The 21,173-nt window shown below is 39.2% G+C and overlaps 1 protein-coding gene across 4 annotated transcripts in view; it reads left to right on the top strand.

The window, feature by feature from the left end:
- LOC105437035 (nuclear factor 1 A-type-like) overlaps window positions 1-17,463 on the top strand; it is a 50,749-nt gene extending 33,286 nt beyond the window's left edge. Inside the window, exons 4-13 of one of the 4 annotated variants that reach the window (XM_030996055.1) lie at window positions 5,080-5,166; window positions 5,760-6,128; window positions 6,738-6,893; window positions 10,227-10,393; window positions 11,686-11,878; window positions 12,602-12,747; window positions 13,271-13,439; window positions 14,438-14,515; window positions 15,210-15,257; window positions 15,600-17,463. In XM_030996055.1, the coding sequence (XP_030851915.1) occupies window positions 5,080-5,166; window positions 5,760-6,128; window positions 6,738-6,893; window positions 10,227-10,393; window positions 11,686-11,878; window positions 12,602-12,747; window positions 13,271-13,439; window positions 14,438-14,515; window positions 15,210-15,257; window positions 15,600-15,670 (1,484 nt within the window). In that variant the 3' untranslated portion in view covers window positions 15,671-17,463. Of the gene's footprint in view, window positions 1-5,079; window positions 5,167-5,759; window positions 6,129-6,737; window positions 6,894-10,193; window positions 10,394-11,685; window positions 11,879-12,601; window positions 12,748-13,270; window positions 13,440-14,437; window positions 14,516-15,209; window positions 15,258-15,599 lie in introns of all 4 variants that reach the window. The other 3 variants (XM_030996053.1, XM_030996054.1, XM_030996056.1) reach the window with 3 other exon arrangements.
- Window positions 17,464-21,173: the final 3,710 nt, after the last annotated feature.

The following is a 21,173-nucleotide window of genomic DNA, read 5'->3' as shown; positions in this document are numbered from 1 at the left end:
ACCTGATGAAATGTGCAAACATGACAATCACGTATTATGTAATCCGAACGTGATTTCTATGCAAGGTTTGATAGGGTAATGAATTTGCCCTCGAGTCGATTTTTCAAAAAATAATTGGGATGTGTTCAGGACTTTATGTCCTCAAAGATAAAGGGTTAATCTGAATGCAGTAGTTTAAATTTGTTGTAGGAGCCTAAATGATATTGAAAGACTCTTAATATCCTCTTATGGGAGGAGGAGTGTAAGGAGTGATGGATTTATTTTCACTCACTGCTGACTTACCCTTTATTACAACTCTCACTCAACCAACAACAACAAAAAGGTTGAGGCTGACAGTGTTTAACCGATGACAGCCATGTTAGTTGTTATCCAAGCCCTCATCCTGACTCATACCGGAAGGATCTATTCTCCTCTAACAATTAGATTAGCGAAATAAACCTCTTTCTGGCCATGTGTGGAGAGGAAATTAAGACAAATCATTCCCAAACTCTGACATCAATTCATTGCTACTTAAATTGGTTTGTACTATTGTACAACTGCTATACTAGGTGGCACATGTCCGACTGTACATCTGTGTCAAGCTTGAGAATTGAATCAAGAAGTAAAAATGAACCACAGTCTGCTTAGTAGACTACATGGAAGTCCTGCTTGTTACCACTTTCTAAGGAAATGGGGGGGGGGGGGGGCGCCTGGATCGGCCACAGTAGCGGAAACACTAAAATGACATCTCCCCATGTAAGGGTGATAGTCAAACTCAATTTAAAACAGAAGGTTTGTTTGGTTTGTTTGGTTGATGGCTGGCGGGTTTCACAGAAATTGTGGTCTCATCATTGTTCATGGTAGAAACATGGACGCCATCTTTGGAATTCATCATGTCTGTCATTTCTCTTTAAGCCGTGGTTATGCAGTGATTGTATCCACTTTCAAACTCATTACATTTGCTAATTGATTATTCCTTGCAGCAGTAGGTGGGAGTGAAGGATGAGGTATATGGATGATTGATGTTGATTTACATGCGCTTACTTCCTTCTTGTTCTCTGAAAAATAACAAACATAAAGTACATGTATATTGACTTGACATGACATGATTAGCTTTATTTCTATACAGTTTCATGCAATAGAACGTGTCCCAAGATATGAATGATTTAGTTTATCCAGCCCAGCTCCCTGTGTCGTAAGAGGCGTTCTTCATTTTTTTCAATCTAGATATCCAGATTTTTCTGTTTGTTTGATGTCTGTATTTAATTCAGAGAATTATCTGCTTTGGATCTGTAATTTTATTTTCCTGTGTTTGGTTGCTGTTTTCATCATTCTGATACAATTTTGGTCTTCTCTCTCTCTCTCTCTCTCTCTCCTCTCTCCTCTCTCCTCTCTCTCTTCTCTCTTCTCTCTTCTCTCTTCTCTCTTCTCTCCTCTCTCTTCTCTCTCCTCTCTCTTCTCTCCTGTCTCCTCTCCCCCTCTCTCCTCTCTCTCCTCTCTCCTCTCTCCCCTCTCTCCTCTCTCTCTTCTCTCCTCTCTCCCCTCTCTCCGCTTTCTTCCTCTGTATCTCTATATCGTCTGTTTCTATCTCTCTCCCCATTTTCTTTACATGGGTGTACAGTGACAGGTATATCTGTCCGTTGTTGATCGTAAAATATTAGAGGATCTCTGAATTCTATCCAACTTTTATATCTCTGTACAATGTTTATAAATCAATTACTCATGTATTTGTAGTATTGACAAAGAGATGCTATCACTTATTTTACCTTCTACAGTAGTAGGATATTTGAGCAGAGATTCCAAACTTGATAACATTTGTTATTCTTTGAGGGGTTTTATTGGCAATCGGCCTCAGTACATTCACAATGCACATAATGGGGTTGAGAAAGTCAGTACAAGGACAAAGGAGGGATAATATAAATAAAATATGTTATGTGCGATACATGTACATTCAGGACATACAGGTAACAACTAAATTATTCATACCCCTTGTAAATTTGATGTTTTTGGGGTGTTTTTTTGTAACTCAAGAATGAAAGGTGAACTGGTTGAATTAAGAATTTTGTTGAATTCTTTTAGATGTAAGCTTTGATATGTCACATTCTCATGAAATATAAATCGTTCCAAATCAATTTTTCACATAGGCCTACTTACAAAATTACAAAACTTGGTAAGGGTATGAATAATTTAGTTATTGACTGTGTACATGTACATGGTATGAATTCATAGATTAATCAAGTTATGTCTGTAGGGGGGGGGGAGCTGTGCATCTGATGTACTAGGAGGTACATTTCTTTTTTGTTGTTGATCCTTACCAAAACAAATTATAAGGCATGGCAGTGGTGATGAACACAAACACCAACAAATTTTATGTATTTGAAAACAAAAACAGAGCAGACCTAACTTTTAGTACAAAAATGAAGTTCATTACCAAATGGCTCCCCCCCCCCCCCTTATTAGCTACTAAATTAAACCATCCCTCATATTTTACCACGAGTAGGTGTTTTCAGTTATTGCCTACTATGTTCTTGTTCATGAGACAGCAAGTTAATAGTGGAATTCTCAAATTGATCGATACCCCAAAGAGACAGGGTCCTAGAAGTAAATTTCTTGAAATATACACGTTGCTCATGAGTCTCTTAGTGCCCTTTTAATGGGCATACAACAAAATGAAATGGTTTGTCGAGTTGATGTAGAACTTTCTCAACCAAGACAAAGGCATGCACCCGCCATCCTCAATGACTTGACTGCTTTCTAACGCTGGTGTGAGGGAGCTAGACTGGTCTTCTCTTAAAGGTTATGTTCCATGTCATCCTTCCCTGAATCCGATCTCTTTTCTCCGTAATAACCATTTAATTCCTCCTCCCCCACCCCGCCCGCCTAACTTCCTTAGTTACAGGAATTGTTATCATAACGACACGCTACTTGAATTGATGGGCTTATGCGCCCTTGACTAAGAGCCCATCTTGCTGTCTGATGTTAATAAAGTCACAGTTTTGACTTTTCCGCTGGCTGAAGTGTTGCGTCGTCGTAAGTGCATACACCTCTGACATTTTGGGTGTGATACGATCATCGTGAGCGAGGGCGGAAGTTATCTTTACGAGGAGGGAGCTTTGGGAGTTGATCTGGAGATGGACGCGAGCCAGGGAATGATGGCTGCCACGTTACTAGCTAGCTGTGTGCGTGTGTTTGCAGAAAAAAACACTCCTAGTCAGGACAGGAAGGTTTGATAAACCGCGTGTTTGTAAACATGTTTGCTGAGTAACACATTGTGATCGATTAATCATGTTTAGGAGCCATCGTGGTCATAATCGCAGACACTTGATAGTGATGTCTCTATTGGTTGCTCTTTCCTCAAACATCAATACAAACAGATTCTAAAATGTTGTCATAGACTATCAGCCAGAGAGGCTTGCCATACACATTCATACAGTATGCAATATCACAAGTAAACGCCCTTTTAGCTGCTAGCAAGTGACATGAGTATTTTCTTGAAATAATCACAGGGGACCTTTTTTGCTGCAGGTCAAGTTTGAACTTTTTAAACCTCAGAATATAAAATAGGTTGGAAGTAGAAGGGCATAAGATAATTTTCATTTGCCATTGGAAGTTTCTGGTTAGATTTTTTGCCTTAATGTCTGACTTGATTTTGACCTTGGTTTGAGTTTTTTTTACATGCTTAATGCACCTTGAAACCAATCACACACAATAACACACTAACAATGGGTTAACATGCCAACATGTACTCGTGTATTCAACTACTTTTTTTGTCACCCTTTCAGTTTCAGTTTTATTTTTCATTTCCAACAGAACAGTAATTTTGACAAGAACAATTTAACATTCAATAATATAATACATTTTACATAGTTTAAAGTTATGAAATAGAAAGTATACATAAATATCCAGTATAATAGTTTTTAAAAGTTTTTTAAAGATATACCTGTGGAAATGGAATGATCCACTGAAAAGCAGAGCTTGTAAAATGTGGATCCCTCAAAATAATGACAAACATGATTTGTGTAACATGTAAATATATTGACTTGAAAAAAGTATGTACATAGATTACCAAAACGTGGCAAAATAATATATATTATAAGGTAGTGAACACTGGGAAGGTCGAAAGAGACAATGACGATTGACCGATAAGACATAAATAATAATAATTAGAAAATATATATATATATATAAGAGAACAGAAAATCAAACACCTTTTATGATGAAAGAACCTCCGGGTTGTCAGTTTCCCCAGCTATTAATCTTTGAAGGATTGCTTGTCTTATTTTAAAAGACGACCTGTCAGCAGGATCGAGGCCTCAATGGAACGTTAAAGATGGAACGTTAAAGATGTAACCTTTCATTCCTTGTGCTTTTTATAGAACAATGATAGACGTTATTGGCTCATGGATTACCCCCTTCTCTGAACATTAAGCCATATATTTCATAAAAGTTACATCAGCTATACTTATCTCTATAGTTGCTTGCTAAAAGTTCATCATGATTTTCTTGACGTGAAGATTAACATGAAAATTGTGAACAGGTCCACTTGAAGGCTTTGATCATCCCCAAAGATTGAGAGTGTAGCTAGATCTTGCGGGCGAACAGAAGTTATTTTTAGGGTGTACGAGACTAATGGCCCATGAGAACGGCATGTGAGTCCTTTGCCGGGCTTGTCAGGAGAATGACATGTTCGGTCTCATGTCCTGTCGGTCTTGTTGGTCATCTTGTTGGTCTCGAAGGCTGTCTGTCTCAGTTGGTCTATTGTGATTTCTCCCACCTGAACCAGTCAGTTATTCATTAATGTTTTGACTGACTTTATCTCGAAATGGCAATACAAAATTTAACCTCATATTGTTTGTCAACTATAGAATTATGGAATGGAAGAAAATGTAATATTTTCATTTTTTCCCTCATAAATGTCCATACATTTTACCTACATATCGCAGAACATATGTTCTCCTAAACCTAGTGTTTATTATTGACTTATCCTGTTTTACCATCAGATAAGTGAGACTGTAAATTTTATGAAGGAAGATTTTGTATGTAGACAAGTGTATACCCCTCTGTAAATGATTGCTTTTGTCTTTGCTTCTATCATTGTAGTGAGTGTGCTGAATGGTCAGGAGAACCACCACATGTTTTCTTCCACTGGAGTCTTCACAGCATTAGAGCTTAGGAGAATCACACAAGGTAATAATAATAATACAGTCAAACCTTTACATAAAGACCACTGAAATGATAGGTGGTCTTTATACACAGGTTCCCTTTGATACAAGATTATAGCTTAGGAGAATCACACAAGTAATTATACCGCCAAACCTGTATACAAAGACCACTGAAATATCTCTATACAGATGGGTCTTTATTTACAAGTTGTCTTCTAAACAACATTATAACTTTAATAGGACAATCACAGAAGATGAATGATGTCAAACCTATTTAAAGACCATTAAAGAAAGACACAAAAGGCAGTCTCCATAGATAGTTGGCCCGATATGTAAAGGAAGAACTTTCCTATTTTTAAGAGTAGGCAAGGGAGAATCTTTTGCATCTGAGGTGAGCCTTACTCAGGTCATTCTTGGATCTCTTACTGTTTATATATGGATGTTACTGGTTGAATAATTACTTGTTTGTTCTTACAGAATAACTTGTGAAGTTAAAATGATTTTCCAGCTTGTCATTGTTTTCATCACCATTGAAAGAAAAAGGGTATAGGGTTAATACAGTGTATTATTGTAAGTATTTTAGTTGATGAACCTATCTTCCGTTATTGCATCATCCAGTGCAATATTCTCCTTCTTCATCCTCATCAACAGTGCCAATCTTAATGGGAGGAGGAGATACCGGTCTAGGTAGCGCCCTCAACCTTAGCGAGCTCCCTTCGCCCACCTACTACGCCAACAGCTACGCCAACAACGTCCACCCGGGGCTCGTGGGGAGCCAGACCATGGGCGGACTGAGGCGCAACATCCCGCTCTCGCTCACGCACGGCAACAAGCGCATCAAGAGGAACTCGACCACGATGTCGTCTGCCGATGACGAGGTGGACAGCATTGGAGAGGAGGGGGACAACATGGGCGGGTACTACGGGAGGTCACCGGCCAACTCCCTAAGTAGCCACTCCAGCGGTTGGCATAGCGACATGGATGCGGGTGAGTTGTAGATCTTAGGAAGATGAGGATGAGGATGCAGTTTATCCTACAATACCTAGTCCAGGGGGGTGTCTCATAAAGATCCTATTGAACTTATCTCTAAGTTGGACTTAACAATCATAGAAAGCAGTTAGCATCTATGAAAATATTTTGTAAAAGATGTTTTAAAAAGCATAAAAATGTTGATTCAAATCATTCATACATCTATTTTCAATGAAATTTCATGTTCTTGATGTGGAATTTATAAAAAGTCTAAAATACTTTTTCACTTTTGAATTTATTTTATTTTAAGGCTACAAATGGCTCTCCATAATTTGTAAGTCTAACTTAGAGTTAAGTTCAACTTAGGACCTTTGTGGAACACCCCCCCCCCCCCAAGAACTACTTTCAAACCTGTCTACAGCGATCGCCCAAGGGAAACAAAAAATGTGCTTGTTGTAGACAGGTGGTCTTTGTAGACAGGTTCCTTTAGTACATGTTTCAATGAGAAACCATTTTCAAGGGAAACAAAAAATGTGCTTGTTGTAGACAGGTGGTGACTAAAGCAGGTTTGACTGTATTTCTTTCTTCCCTCTCCCTCTCCCTCTCCTTCTTCTGTCCCTCATCCAGGAGCCAGCCCTGGGATCCATTCTCCCAACATGAACAAGCCCAAAGCCGGTCTCCCTAACGCACAGTCTCCCACCGGATCCAGACCAGGAGGTATCAAGATAGAGAGAGACGGCTCCATGAGCGCCTGCACACTGCCCGATGGTAGCCCACAGAATGGTGAGTATAGATGAGCCCCCCTGGAAATTCTTTACCCTTCTTCCACATTGAGTGAAAATGAAATTAGAGGATCTTAGAGGGTTGGGTTGCAATAACTAGTGTAACTAACGTGAGTGGTAAGTGGATACAAACTTCAAGACCATGCAATGGGCAGTGCTGTTTGCCAGAAAGCCAGAATATTTATACTGTAATGATTTTCATATCTGGGCTTTGTCTTTTAAAGAGTTTCGGTTAATCTGAATCATTCTCAAGTCCTCTGATCAATTGCAAATTTACAGTCTCCTATCTCTTATGTACATAGTTGCAAGTGACATTAATTGCCATTAACTGTTTATAAGACACCCTGTCCTTGATAAAGGGAGTAAAGAAAATACAGGTTCATTATTATTTATTAAAAAGATACAAATAATTCCATCACCTTTCCTGAGAGATGTTAGTAGCCTCGTTCAAGTGGCTGAGGAGATGTCTAATTAGTGACTACCCTGACAAATGATTTTATTGACCTGACAGTTAAGTGACCTATCATTGCCAGATCACAAGAAACAGTTGTTCATGGCTATAAACCCGTGAAATAGTGATGTTTGTCATGAATGTTCATGCAGACCACCGTCCAAACAGGTGGCTTGAAACTCCGTACTAGCCCCTCCCCTTCCCCCTCTTCCCTCTTCCCTTCTTCCCCCTCTTCCCTTCTTCCCCCTCTTCCCTTCTTCCCCCTCTTCCCTTCTTCCCCCTCTTCCCTTCTTCCCCCTCTTCCCTTCTTCCCCCTCTTCCCTTCTTCCCCCTCTTCCCTTCTTCCCCCTCTTCCCTTCTTCCCCCTCTTCCCTTCTTCCCCTTCTTCCCCCTCTTCCCTTCTTCCCCCTCTTCCCTTCTTCCCCCTCTTCCCTTCTTCCCCCTCTTCCCTTCTTCCCCTCTTCCCTTCTTCCCCTTCTTCCCCTCTTCCCTTCTTCCCCCTCTTCCCTTCTTCCCCCTCTTCCCTTCTTCCCCCTCTTCCCTTCTTCCCCCTCTTCCCTTCTTCCCCCTCTTCCCTTCTTCCCCCTCTTCCCTTCTTCCCCCTCTTCCCTTCTTCCCCCTCTTCCCTTCTTCCCCCTCTTTCCCCCTTCTCCCTTTCTCCTTCATCCTATTTTGAGATAATGTTCATAGTTTGACCGGATGGCCAGAGAGCTCTCTTTCATTAGTGCAGAAAGAATCCAGAGAACGATTTATTTGACCCCACATGAATAGACACGTAATAGTGACAGCTGTAAATTTATTTAAATGTTAGAGAGGTTTGTCATCAAAGTTCAGACAGTTGGGCAGCTAGCTTGAAACCTCTTTTTAGCCCCCATTTCGCTCTCTTTCTCTTGAAGAGACATCAAGCTAAAGCAGACATGAGGAATGGCTGGACACTTGTCTGCAGCTCTAAAATGACTCGTTATATTGAAATACATTTATAAAATATGTTCAATTTCAGAGGCTTTTGATATGTTTGCTCTCTTTCTATGAAAGTGTATTGTTCCTAAAATATTACAAATACTTTTGACAGATATAAAAACACATTACCATCATCATTTTGATCCTACGCAGGATTACTGTGACAAATTGATTGTTAAGAAAACTTTAAAAAGTGACTCGCTGATACTTGAATAGTGTACGAGTAAGGTGCGATCGAGGTATGATTAAATGTAAATCTTAAGAGCCACTTGCCTGTCTTGTTGACCCCTCCACCACAGTAAAAAACCTGCCAAAAAAGTACAAGTTGATGTGAAATGTCATTGGAGATTAGTTTGTGTCGTTCAGAATTTGATAGATTGGGGATAACCGCTATAAGGTGAAGCTGATATCCAGGGGAAAAGCTGTATGATTTAACGCAAAGTGTTGCTACAGCTACGAGAGGCTGTGTTCATATAACTTTTTAAACCTCTATAGATGAGGGACATAAATCAAGAAAATTAAAATTACAGATTGGAATATTCTTTCTTGGCAGGATCAGGTTATGTTATAATTCTCTGCACTTGCTATGTGATAGTCTGTGGCCTAATTACTAATGCGTTATCCAGTTTTATGATTACAGTTGTGGCAGATACATCACAAAATATTCTATATAAGAAGTATGTTTTGCCCTACACTACAATATTTCAGACTCTGCACCATATGTAATAATTGATTTAGGGTTTGTATTTACAAACTAACAGTTTTAAACATGTTTGAGAACTCAGGTGCACTCCTGCAATGTTGCATTTCAACTTTACAATCAGTGAATGAAAAACGTTATTGACACTACCTTGTTTTAACCTTGTTTTAACCTTTACATGTTTCAATATCGTGATACTTGGCCGGTAAAAAAATCTTGTATTAACTCGGCCTGAATTTTCAGTAGAGCGGATAACGACCAAATCGCTAGCTCATCCCAGTCATACGATACTCTGTAGGATTATAACAGGAATGTACCTAACTACGAGAGACCAAACACGGTTTGCTAGGGCTCGTTAAGCCTATTACAGGGTGGAGGGATAAGCAAGGAGATCGGCAGTTGAAGAACTCGTCTGGAAGGGGGTAAAGGAAGTGAAGTGGATTATGGGATATGGGTGACAGACAAATGGGATTGGTGATGGGAAGTAGTAGAGAGTGTAATGAGAAGTTCAAGATCTTAAAGGATGAGAGGAGGGATGAAAGCAGGGAATGACTCAAATTTGAACTTTGTTGACAATCTTCTATTTGAGTTGTTCTTTCTTCTGTTTTAGTTGCTGGGTTGGTTTTTTTAAGGGGTGGGATGTATTTCTTTGAAAGAGAGTATCGAAGTGCAAGGAATCATACCATTTTGATTGAAAGACTTAGTCAAATAGAATTGTGCAGCAGAGCCCCCCCCCCCCCCCCTCTTAATCTGCAAGCACATGCTCTAATTTGATACTTAACAACAATTCCTAGAGCCTTGAGCAGAGCCTAAATCTTCCAGTTTCTGGCTGTGTCAAATAGCAGCGTAATAGGCTTACATGTCCTATTTTAGTCTCATAGTGCAGACTCTCTTACATACGACTGATACAGGTTTGTGCCTGCAAACTATCCCCCCCCCCCCACCCTTGAGCCCCCAACTAAATTGAAGTATCTTGGTCAACCTGTTCTTAATTTTACTTTGTATACTGTAACTTTATATTTATAATCGGCAACATCTCCTCATGCTACTTTCCTTGCTTCCCCCAGTAACATCTTTCTGATCATCAGAATATGGGTAACTAAGGCACTCTACCAGTCGATTCACAGTTACATAATCTTATCTTTCAATATCTAAATATTTCTGCACCTGTCCATTTTTTATTTCAATAGTTGATCCTGTCTGTACTTCATATTTGCTTCCAGTTGGTCAACCAAACCTATCTTATGCCAATATGGCGCCCTCGCCTGGTCCGCCTTCAGCTGGGTATTATCAAAACCAGCTGAGAGTCCATTCGGCACCGAACCAAGAGAGTGCCCAGCTGTCGGACTATGTTCAGCTAGTCAGTCATCAGGAGACGCAGAATCATCCGGTAAGGAAGGAACAGTCTTTTGTGTTGGAGATTCAAGAGGATTGGGATGTTAAAGCAAGGGGAATGGGGAAGTTTATGAAAATATTAAGAAAACTGTCTTATAAGGATATGAAAAGCTTATGATTATGGTATTTGGTAAAAAGAAGCTTGATTATGTTTTAGTGAAGGTAGGAGGAGGATGGAGATGTTAGCCAGAGGAATGGCAATGGTTATGGAAAACTTTTGATGATATAAGGATATGAAATTCTGATGATGGTATTAAGTAAAGGAAGGGTGGTGATTGCAATGATGGTATGGATGATGATAATGAGGATGATGATGATGATGATGATGGTGATGATGATGATAATGATGATGGTGGTGGTGGTGATGATGATGATGATGATGATGATGATGATGATGATGATTATGATGATGATGATGATGATGATGATGATGGTGATGGTAGTGGTGGTGGGTGATGATGACGATGATGACGATGATGGTGATGATAATGATGATGGTGATGGTGATGATGATGATGGTAGTGGTGGTGGGTGATGGTGATGATGATGATGGCGATGATGATATTGGTGATGATGGTGGTGGTGGTGGTGGTGATGATGATGATGATGATGATGATGATGATGATGATGATGATGATGATGATGATGATGATGATGATGATGATGATGATGATGATGATGATGATGATGATGATGATGATGATGATGATAATGATGATAATGATGATGGTGGGTGATGGTGATGGTGGTGATGATAATGATGATGGTGGTGATGATGATGATGGTGATGGTAGTGCTGGTGGGTGATGATGACGATGATGACGATGATGGTGATGATAATGATGATGGTGATGATGATGATGGTGATGATGATGGTAGTGGTGGTGGGTGATGGTGATGATGATGATGGCGATGATGATAATGGTGATGGTGGTGGTGATGATGATGATGATGATGATGATAATAATGATGATAATGATGATGGTGGGTGATGGTGATGGTGGTGATGATAATGATGATGATGGTGATGATGATAATGATGGTGATGGTAGTGATGGTAGTGGTGGGTGATGATGACGATGATGACGATGATGGTGATGATAATGATGATGGTGATGGTGGTGATGATGATGACGATGATGGTGATAAAGATGATGATGGTTGATAAAAGAAAGAAAGTAAACTCCACTTAAATTTTGCATTGAGCTCTTACCATGAATTTCAATTGCTCCATCAAATCAGAAGACATCACTGAAGTCTCTTCTCTTAAACCCTTGTCTCATTTAGGTTCATGTCAAGACCGGAGCAGCTGTAGGCAATGCAAACAGTCCCACCAAGATCGCCGGCTTCATCCCTACCGCCATGCTTCCTCCGCCTCCACCACCACCGGTAGCCAGACCCGTTGCCTTGACAACATCCATCGGTCAGATGGGGACTCTCTCTGGTGTCAGCAACGGGGCCAGCTCAAATGGCAATATGTGTAAGTTCCCTTGTTCCATTTAAAGCCTGTCTGCACTAGTTTGGCCAGGAGGGATTAGACCTCCCTGCAAGGTCACTGGCTGGTAGTTATCTCATCAAATCAGCTTTCAATTAACAGAAGAAAGAGGGGACCATGGGGGATCAACAATCACCACATAGGCATTGTTTGCTATATAGAGGGCGCAAGTAGCTATAAGTAGTGCAGTGGGGCTTTAAACAAATGCATTTATACTATATTTCATGTACGTGTATACAGAGTCTGGTAGGCTTTGAATCTGGCCATAGCTTTAGAATAGAAGTTGCAATTAATTGAAATGGATCCTAGGTTTTCTTGACATCCATGCAAATCAATCATCTGGAAGCTATTGGAAAATGTTAATTATGTAGCACATAAGAGTTGGTGTATACTGTAAGGTTTTGGAATCATTAAAATGATAAGCAGTTGACTCGTTTTTGCTAGAAGTCACGCGCACTGTACACAGAAATGTGTATATGGGACTTGTGGCATGAATGTTTGGTAAAGCAATCTAGCTATATTTTGTTATATTTCGAAAATGAGGGCACTTGGAAAGCAATCCTTTAAGAAGAATTTATCTTCTATATTATTCAACTAGAATGAAGAACCTTAAAAATCGTTTTCCACCTTCCCCATAACTCAACCTTCTCTGGAAATGAATGAAATATGTATTTTTTTTAATCTCTGTTTTTTTTCTTCTCCTGACAGCAACAAGCACCACACCTCTGAACCTGCCTTCAACATCCATCTTCACCAGTTGTCCCACCACCCCACCGGTCAGTAGAAGCATCATGACCAGTCCATTCACTGTCCTGGGTCGGCCAGACAACTCCTATGTCCACTCCCAACAGCAGGTCAGTAGAAGCTGTCAACCTTTCCACAATTAAAGGGAGGTGGTTAATCAGTTACCATGTACAGTAGGTCATAATTCCCTGACACTAGACTTGGTGGCAATATCAGTAATGAGTTTACAAGTCTGCACACAGCAAATGTGTAGTCCTATCAACGAATACCCCCTTGTCTCTCAGAGAGTCTTCAGGTGAGGGAAATGTAGAGAATGACTTTTCAATATGGGGCGAGTGGTTGAAAATGCAGTATATTACACAAGGCCTGTTATTCATAAAATTGAAGGCTATTCGTAGTGATTAACAACACCTGTTATTGGGTAAACACATGAATATGATGACATATATAAATGGGAAATGTGCATCCTCTATGAAGTGTATCTTTTGTAGAATCCTGTGGCACATGTATCAGCTCAGCTTGATAAGTGTCCAGACACTTTTAAGAAGACTAGAAGATACACGTGCAAAGAATTACATCTAATCAAATTCTATTACATTGATTGTAACTTTCTCCATTTAATTTCTTGTCTAGATGTTGTCATATCAGAACATCAGTCCTGTCAACATCAGTCCGACATCACTGTCACTCCTGACATCGCCTGTGGCCACTCCGAGGAGTACACCCAGATCCACCCCTATCCCACGATGGAACGCTCCACTTGTATCGATTGATGAAAGCTCGGACTATTCCTTGATGTCCAGTAAGTAGGGGTGTTCAGTTCACTGCAGTAGAGGGATGATACTTTTTAGAAATGTACAATGACCTGCCAAGCTAATAGTTTCTAACCTTCACGCAAATTCAAATGTGGCAGTTGTGTAGTGAATTTTGCTTTGTATATCTGCCGGATATGAGGATAGCTTGAGAAGAGGAAGGGGAGGGGGGGGGGGGGGGAATTGAACCCTTTTACAATTCATTTTGGAACAGTCTTTCAAGTTCTCTTGTATATATTCAACCATACTTTGTGTATAAGCCTCATGTGGAGATCGTTGTTGGGTTGGGGGGGGGGGGGGCAGGGATGCCAGTTATTTTTAGGCCATAAGGCTTTTTTGTGTAGAAAATAGTTCATTCTAGGTGATTTTCAGGCCCTCTGATCAATTCTAACTGGCATCCCTGGTGGTAAGGGCTGAACCCTTCCAGACCTTCCCATTTGGACTATTTATTCTAATATTACCGCATACTGTTGATCTCAGTCTGTGTATCTGCCTATTTGGGGCAGGGGGGGGGGGGGGTTACTCCTTTTGCACCTCACCCTTGTAGACCCTGAATCCCAATGTTATTGTGTTCAGTTGTGCCCTAGGCTAATACATTGTATATCTACCTAATGTGGAAACTGTTTGGGGACTATAAGTATGCCCTTTTACACCTTACCCTTTTGGACCATGTCCCCCATTTCTGTTTTACAGTTGACAGGTGACCGACCATAGATGGTATGTCTGCCAAATGTGGAAATGGTTTGAGGATCTAGTTGTACGTGTAGATGTATACCCTCATGCCCCTACGCTTTTAGGACCAGGTATCCAAATCAGATGTAGAATCGATCATGAATACTTTTGCATATTCCTGATGTAGATATGGTTTTGAGGGGGGGGGGGGGCTACTTGTATACCGTCATACATCCTATCCAATAGGACCATTTCAATACTTCCGTCATGGCATTGTACAGTTGACCAGACTTTGTATATCTGCCTAACCCAATAGTTGCCGCTCAAGAAGCCTTCTTGCAGTTTGTTGCGGAGGCAGACCTGTCCGGTAGAATGATTTTCTCAAAAGCACAAAGTGAGTCGGCCATTTTGTCTTTTCAAAACCTCTCTGTGTTTGTATTGATCAGTTGAAAGAAACCCTCAGTCCCACCTGTTCCCCTCCAAGATGTCTGTGTTCGTAGTTGTCTAGTAGATTGGTCCGTAGTGTAGTTATAGATGAGGGTATTAGGTGTGTACCGATTCCTTAGACCTGGGTACACTGATAACAGCAAGGGTTGTATGGCTTTCAATAGTTGGATGTTGAAGAATGATAAAAAGCCTCCCAAGTCGTCGTCTGTTTGTGTATAGTTGTGAAATTGTTTTTTTTTGTCCCACGTAACATAGAACTGAACTAAACCATTCTCTCTCTCTCTCTCTCTCTGTCTCTCAATCAATCTCTTTGACATTTCCTATTCCCTCTCTGTGCTACTGTGTCTTTTATCTCCTTCCTTCTTGCTCTCTTTCCAATGGTCTATCAATTCCTATCTGTCTACCCGTCTGTCTATATTTGTCTTTGTTTATATTTCTATTTCTCTTTCCCTCTTTATCCGTCTGTCTCTCTCTGTGTCTTTCCTCCCTCTCTGTCTCTCTCTCTCTCTCTCTGTATGTCTCTCTCTCTTTCTCTTCTCTCTTTTTTTTTTTTCTCTCTCTCTCTCTCTCTCTCTCTCTGTTTGTATGTCTCTCACTATCTCTTTCTCTCTTTGTTTCTCTCTGTTTCTCTCTCCTATCAGGTATGATGGCAGCAGGTGTCTCTGAAGACGTGCTGCTGAATCAGGAAGGTGAGCTTTGGCCTATGAACTATTACCCGTCTGAGACCAAAATAATGAGAAAACAAGGACCGACGAGATAATAGCAAAGTAAAAAGGTTCGACTGACCGGCATGATGTAGAGCAAGAATTGATGCTTATGTCATCATGTATGTCAAAAATTGACTGGAAAACCCTCCTATGGACAGTATATGTGTATGAACTGCTTTATAAATTGTAACCCTCGTTACACCGAGTTATGCATTATGTCTTCCTTAGCTATAGATAGTGATCGAGTTTGAATCAAAATTGCTAAATTCCTCATCTAATACTGTTTTTTAACTCTGCCTTTTCACTTTATCCTACTATTTACAGCGAGGTTTGTTCCTGTGATGAACTCTGAACCCATGGACACTGGTCAGAACAATGTGCCTTCCTCCAAGTGATGTCTTGGATGACCTCTGACCTGTGACCCTTCAACCCTATTGACCTCCTCAGCTCACGGGAAGGAGAGGTCATCTCCCATTACCCATCAGATTTTGTGTGTGGATGGACCATGATGCCGTGCAAGTGTATCCGTGTGTGTGCCGGAGCCCACAGAACACTGCCCTCTGGGGATGCAGTTGTGTCTAGTTTGGGGTCAAAAGGTGAAAGTTCAACCGACCTGTCAGAGCACCTGTGCGGTGGTCTGGAAACAATGTTGGCAAGGAGGAGATGTTGATGGGAAAGTTACGATGTAGCTTCGAGAAAAGCAATAAGTGCAGCTGATACGATATTAAGAAAAGAGGATTTGCTAAGGCAAGGTGCGGCAGACCTACATGCAGGGATGACAATGGAATCTTACTATGATTAGATGTAGGTAACCATGAAATGACTGAAGGCCATCCACACAGCGGCCATGTGATGAACATGTGATGACCATGTGATGACCATGTGATTGCCAGCCACTTTTCATGTGACACTATACATAGAGATCATGTGCCTCCATGAACTGAACCTAGCAGCCAGTCTCTGTTGAATGCATGCTCAACCTGGCTTCAACGAATACCAAGAACTGAAGACGGCGACGAAAACAAGACTTTTTTTTTGATAATGAAGAAGAAAGCGGGTATTCTGTAAATAGTCTATGATAATAATTTGAAAAAGTATTTAATTCCTTCAAATCTGTTTATTTTATCTTCTATTGCTTCTATATTATATTATAGCCATATTCTTTTGTATCTGATTTTCGTTGTTGTATATGAAATCATTGTATTCTAGAAGTTGTGCAAAGTGTGATTGTTGTAGCTGAGATTTCAATGCAAAACCAATGCAGGAGTGTAGGTTGTAGTGTAGCTTTATGCGTCCTGTAGGTCATTATACATCACGTTTCGTAGGTCACAGCTTAGTAAAGACACTATTTAGTTGGAAAAAAACTCCTATTTTCCTTTTAAAACGATAGCAATCCTATTCATAGACTATTCTGTGTAGCTTTTATGTTTCTTCGCTTAAGTGCATGGTGCTGTCTCATTTGGTTTGAAATACACAAAATCTTTTTCATCCTTTGCCAATTTTTGAGAATTGGGAGGTAATCAAATTGATCTGTTATTTCTCTCTCTCTCTCTCTCTCTCTCTCTCTCTCTCTTTCCTCTTTCTATCTCTCTCACTCTTCGTTTCTGCATGAATAGTTGGATAGTCTTCTATAAAGAGGAATTATGCTGCAGTCTGATTTTAGCTGAGCATGCAAGCAGATGGAATTACAAAATCAAACTTGCCTTGATTATAGCATATTAGGTTTGGAGATTATTGAATGAAGTGGGATTTTTTCTACAACTTTATTTTTCTGTTAATGAATTCCAAAGCAACTGATAATTGATCAACCCTCAAATCATGAACTGAATTTCTATTTGCATTTTGATGGCAATAAACATACTTTCTTCTGTTAGATTGGAATCTTCTGAAATTTTGTCGGAGAGGAAGACGTCTGTTTTTCAAGTGGATCTTTTTATGAAATTAAAAAAAATGTCTTCCCTGTCACTTCTTGAAATTCTATTTTAAGTGAAATATTTCTACAATTTAATTGTTATATTTGTTGATGTGTATGTGTGTGTGTGTTTGTCATTGGCAGTATTGTCTGAACTTCAATCAGAGCACTTGTACCGAATGGGATTGTTGTTACTGCAACAGAAAAATTCAGATTTTTATATTGATTTATTATGTACATGGACATGCTGTACATATATATTTTTTTTTCTTCCCTTTTTCTTCAAGAGAGAAAATATATTCAAGTGACAGATTTTGTGTATTTTGATTTTTGTTGTACAGGACTAAGAGAGAGAAAACATTATATTTTTATGCATTTTGTTGTTGTGATCTAGTCGAGGTTTTGTAATTACGATATTGGATTTGAAAATTAACGGATATGAATGCCTGAATGTTGTTATCATCCTAATAGCCATTTATTTCCATAAACTATATATTTGACTGATGCCCTTTTTTGTATGTTTGCTTACACAGATTTGTGTCGAATGTAAGCAGTATTTTCCAAGTGCTACTTGTTTATATGTATTACCCAGCCTTATATACTTAGTGAATATATTCTCAACTATATTGTAGAGTAAGTTGTGTATTTGTAAGGTAATGTTTGTATCTTGAGGTGTATTGCTATGGTGATCGCCTTGTTGTTGTTTGTTATTACACTCATTCGTACTTTGAAGGATGCTTTAATTAACTTTGTACCTGAGGATAAGGAATTGCATGCCACTTTTGATATATAGCTCAGTACATCTATTTAAGACTTGTGTATAAATATAAATCAGTGTATTTTACAATTCCGTGAGACTATTTTCACCCTTGACAATAGTAGAGAGAGAAAGATATAGAACGTAGAATTTGAAAGATGTAGCATCTGAATAGAGTATGAAGCAACTGAATTTGTTCAATCTTCCTGAAGAAAAACTTTGACCTTATGTATTTTTTTTTACGCAGAACTGTGTAATTGTCACTGAAACATAATCCCATGAAAGTAGATAAATTTATTCAGTCATTATATCCATTAAGTTTGATCTTCCAGAAGAAAAACAAAATGGCGCTCCCTATTTCTATACAGATAGGAATGATTTTTAAGAAAAATAATGATCTGATAAAGGTAGAGAATTTCCCCTGGTTATCAAGTGTAATCTACAGGACCTTCAGAGTGGTCAATAAACTGATCAAAAAACATATCTACCAAAAGAAGATTTTTTTAAATCTCTGAAGGAAAGAGTGAGAATGAAGTCCTGCGACTTGTGGTGACTCTCGTTGTCTATGACCTTATGGACTTTCATATTTGCACTCCCCAAGACAGCCACAACAGTGCTCTATGTTTTGTGAAGCAATTTCTTACAAAACTAGAATCGATAGAATGATTGGGCAGAAGTAGAGGCACGCGTACAGAGGGAGTGCAAAGACAAACTTGCGCTGCAGCAAACTAAGTTTGACAGATAACATTCATCCATTCTACCAGTTTTTGGTCATGTGAATGAAACAATGACAAGAAAAAGAGTGATGTTGCACTGATTGAATCGGGCAGAGGAAGGAAGGGGAATTTTGAGGGGGGGGGGGGTGGCAAAGAGGGCCAGCATAGGGTAGGTACTACACCTTGCTTTAATGCACTTTATCTCATCATTCTATCGATTTTAGTAACCGAGCTGTGTACGCCAGCCCACATTGCAATACCCCTCCTACATATATTTCATATGACATTTTGCAGCTATAGTGATAAATCAAGGTTGATTTGGGTTTTAACATGTCATCATGATTTTTAAATCCAACAATTCATAATGTGCAGACTGGATAGAGGAAACAATTTTTTTTCTGTAGACCCCAAATTCTCTGCATTCTTCTGTCAAAAAAATGTGTGATATTTAGGGATTTAAAACAAAATTGCAGTATATTTTTTTGGTAAAGGAAATTTAATCTTTATGACCCTAGATATTGAACGAATGAAAAATTTCATATTTGCAATGGCCCTAACTTTTTTCTCTCAAGAACGCAACAGCCATTATTTTATATGCTAGTATTTCCACCCTTAAGCCCACAATCATGACATGAAGGTGATAAATGTGTGTACCAAATCTGAGAAAGTGAAAAGTGTTCGAACATGAACGTTAAATTGTAGATAGAGCATCAAGTTTGCAGACTTTGTCTTTAAAGAGTTTGTTGAAATGTTGTGTTGGGTAAGTGCTTCTGATTATTTGCCTTTGGTTATCTTGTTCTTTTATTCTACATTCCTAGCTATTTCTAAAACATGGATTCCTTGCTAAGTTGTACAAGATTTTGGTCTTACAAATTTGCGAAGGAGACTAGTGTATCTGAGAAAGAACAATTTGTTTTGAAGTATTTTATTTTTACTTGAAAAAATCTCTATATTAAGATCTTTCATTTTTTCCCACCTTTGGTTCAAATGCTTACCTCAACCTTTTTAAAAAAAAAAGATTTTATTTTGTGTTGAAAGTCCCAAGGAACATTGAGTGTCTCTAAACATAGAGGGCGCTAGGTCAGTACTACAGAGGGCAGCTTTGTTAGTAGAATGATTTTTCAGGTTGGCTGTTATATTAGATCTTCTGAGATTTGTTTGGAAAGTCTTTTATCTATCTCGTGTTCTTTCTGTTGTGTCAATCTTTGGTTTTAAAAGATGGTTCAAAGCTTTAAGGGGATCTCCCAGTTAAGGAAAGTACTTCTTCAATGTGTGATGATTATCAATTTGCCCCTCTATGAGACCTCAGCTCATGTTTGTTTCCTTCTCCAGAGCTTTCCAGAATTTTAATTTGGGAATGTTTCTAAATCTAGATTTAAGGTGTGTCTATTTTGTATGAGGTAACATTTGGAGTAGTATCTAGTAAAGGTTAAAAGTTAGACATCGGAACACATGTGCTCCGTGTAGGTGTAATCAATTAAATTCTTCAATTATTGACATAAGCTACAAAAATTATAGTATTTAAGTGGTAGTGAAAGAGATTGTTCTAGAATTGTAACAGTCCTTATTGACAAGTTTTATGAAACGGGACACTCAAGTCCATTTTTGACCTTGTAAGGCTTTTTTTTTATGTGCAAACATTTGCTCAGTGAAGTTTCAATCTTTGCTCAAATCAAATGGCAAAAAATGGTTCGATAGTTTTGTTTGATCAAAAGGAAATAATGATGCTCTAAGAGAAAAGTTGTCATAAGAAATTAAACATCTTGAGGTTTCATTGACACAAAGACGTAACTCCATATTTTGCCAAAATCAGTATTTGATATCAAAATGTTCAAAAAAATGTGGGCTTTCCAGGAAACTAAAAGACTTAACTCCACCCAACACCCCATTAAAGTCAATGGCTAGTGAAACACAGACTTGACTCCTTAAGGCCCAAGTGCTCAGTGACACATAAACCACTTTTTCTCAAAATGGAGATACGTCTTTGTGTCACTGACCCCTCAAATTACTGTGACATCCTACTTGAGGAGCAGTGTGTGATTGCGTTGCATTCTAAGCTGGGTAATTGACCTTTAGAGAAGGTCATGACCTTTCGAGGTCACGCCTTGAAAAGTTTTGAAAAGCATAATTCTCAGATTTGGCTACACCGTAGACTAGTGATGAAGTTGTCCGAGCATTTTGATCAGATCAGAAAATATGAATCGCTTCTTAGATGCTCTCGGTCTGAAAGCATAGAATCGTCTGTTGAGATCCAGCAAGGCGATAACTCCTACACAGAGCCATAACGCCCCTCTGAATCTTAATAGTTCAAACATAGACCCACACGTTCTCCACATCAATTTAACCAAAGGCTAATTCCTATCCAATACTAGCTCGTTAGGTCAGTTTGGGTTTTAAATTCGTTTTAAGCAGAGGTATGGACGTGATATCTTTCTATAGTATTCAGACTATTTGTGTGAGGTGTGGTAAGGAACATGCTTTTCTAGGGAACGTTTGTAAGTATTTGGTATGTA

Source organism: Strongylocentrotus purpuratus, unplaced genomic scaffold, assembly GCF_000002235.5.
Source record: "Strongylocentrotus purpuratus isolate Spur 01 unplaced genomic scaffold, Spur_5.0 spur5_scaffold_3, whole genome shotgun sequence".
Classification (NCBI taxonomy): Eukaryota; Metazoa; Echinodermata; class Echinoidea; order Camarodonta; family Strongylocentrotidae; genus Strongylocentrotus; species Strongylocentrotus purpuratus.
This window is presented reverse-complemented; position numbering and strand designations above follow the sequence as displayed.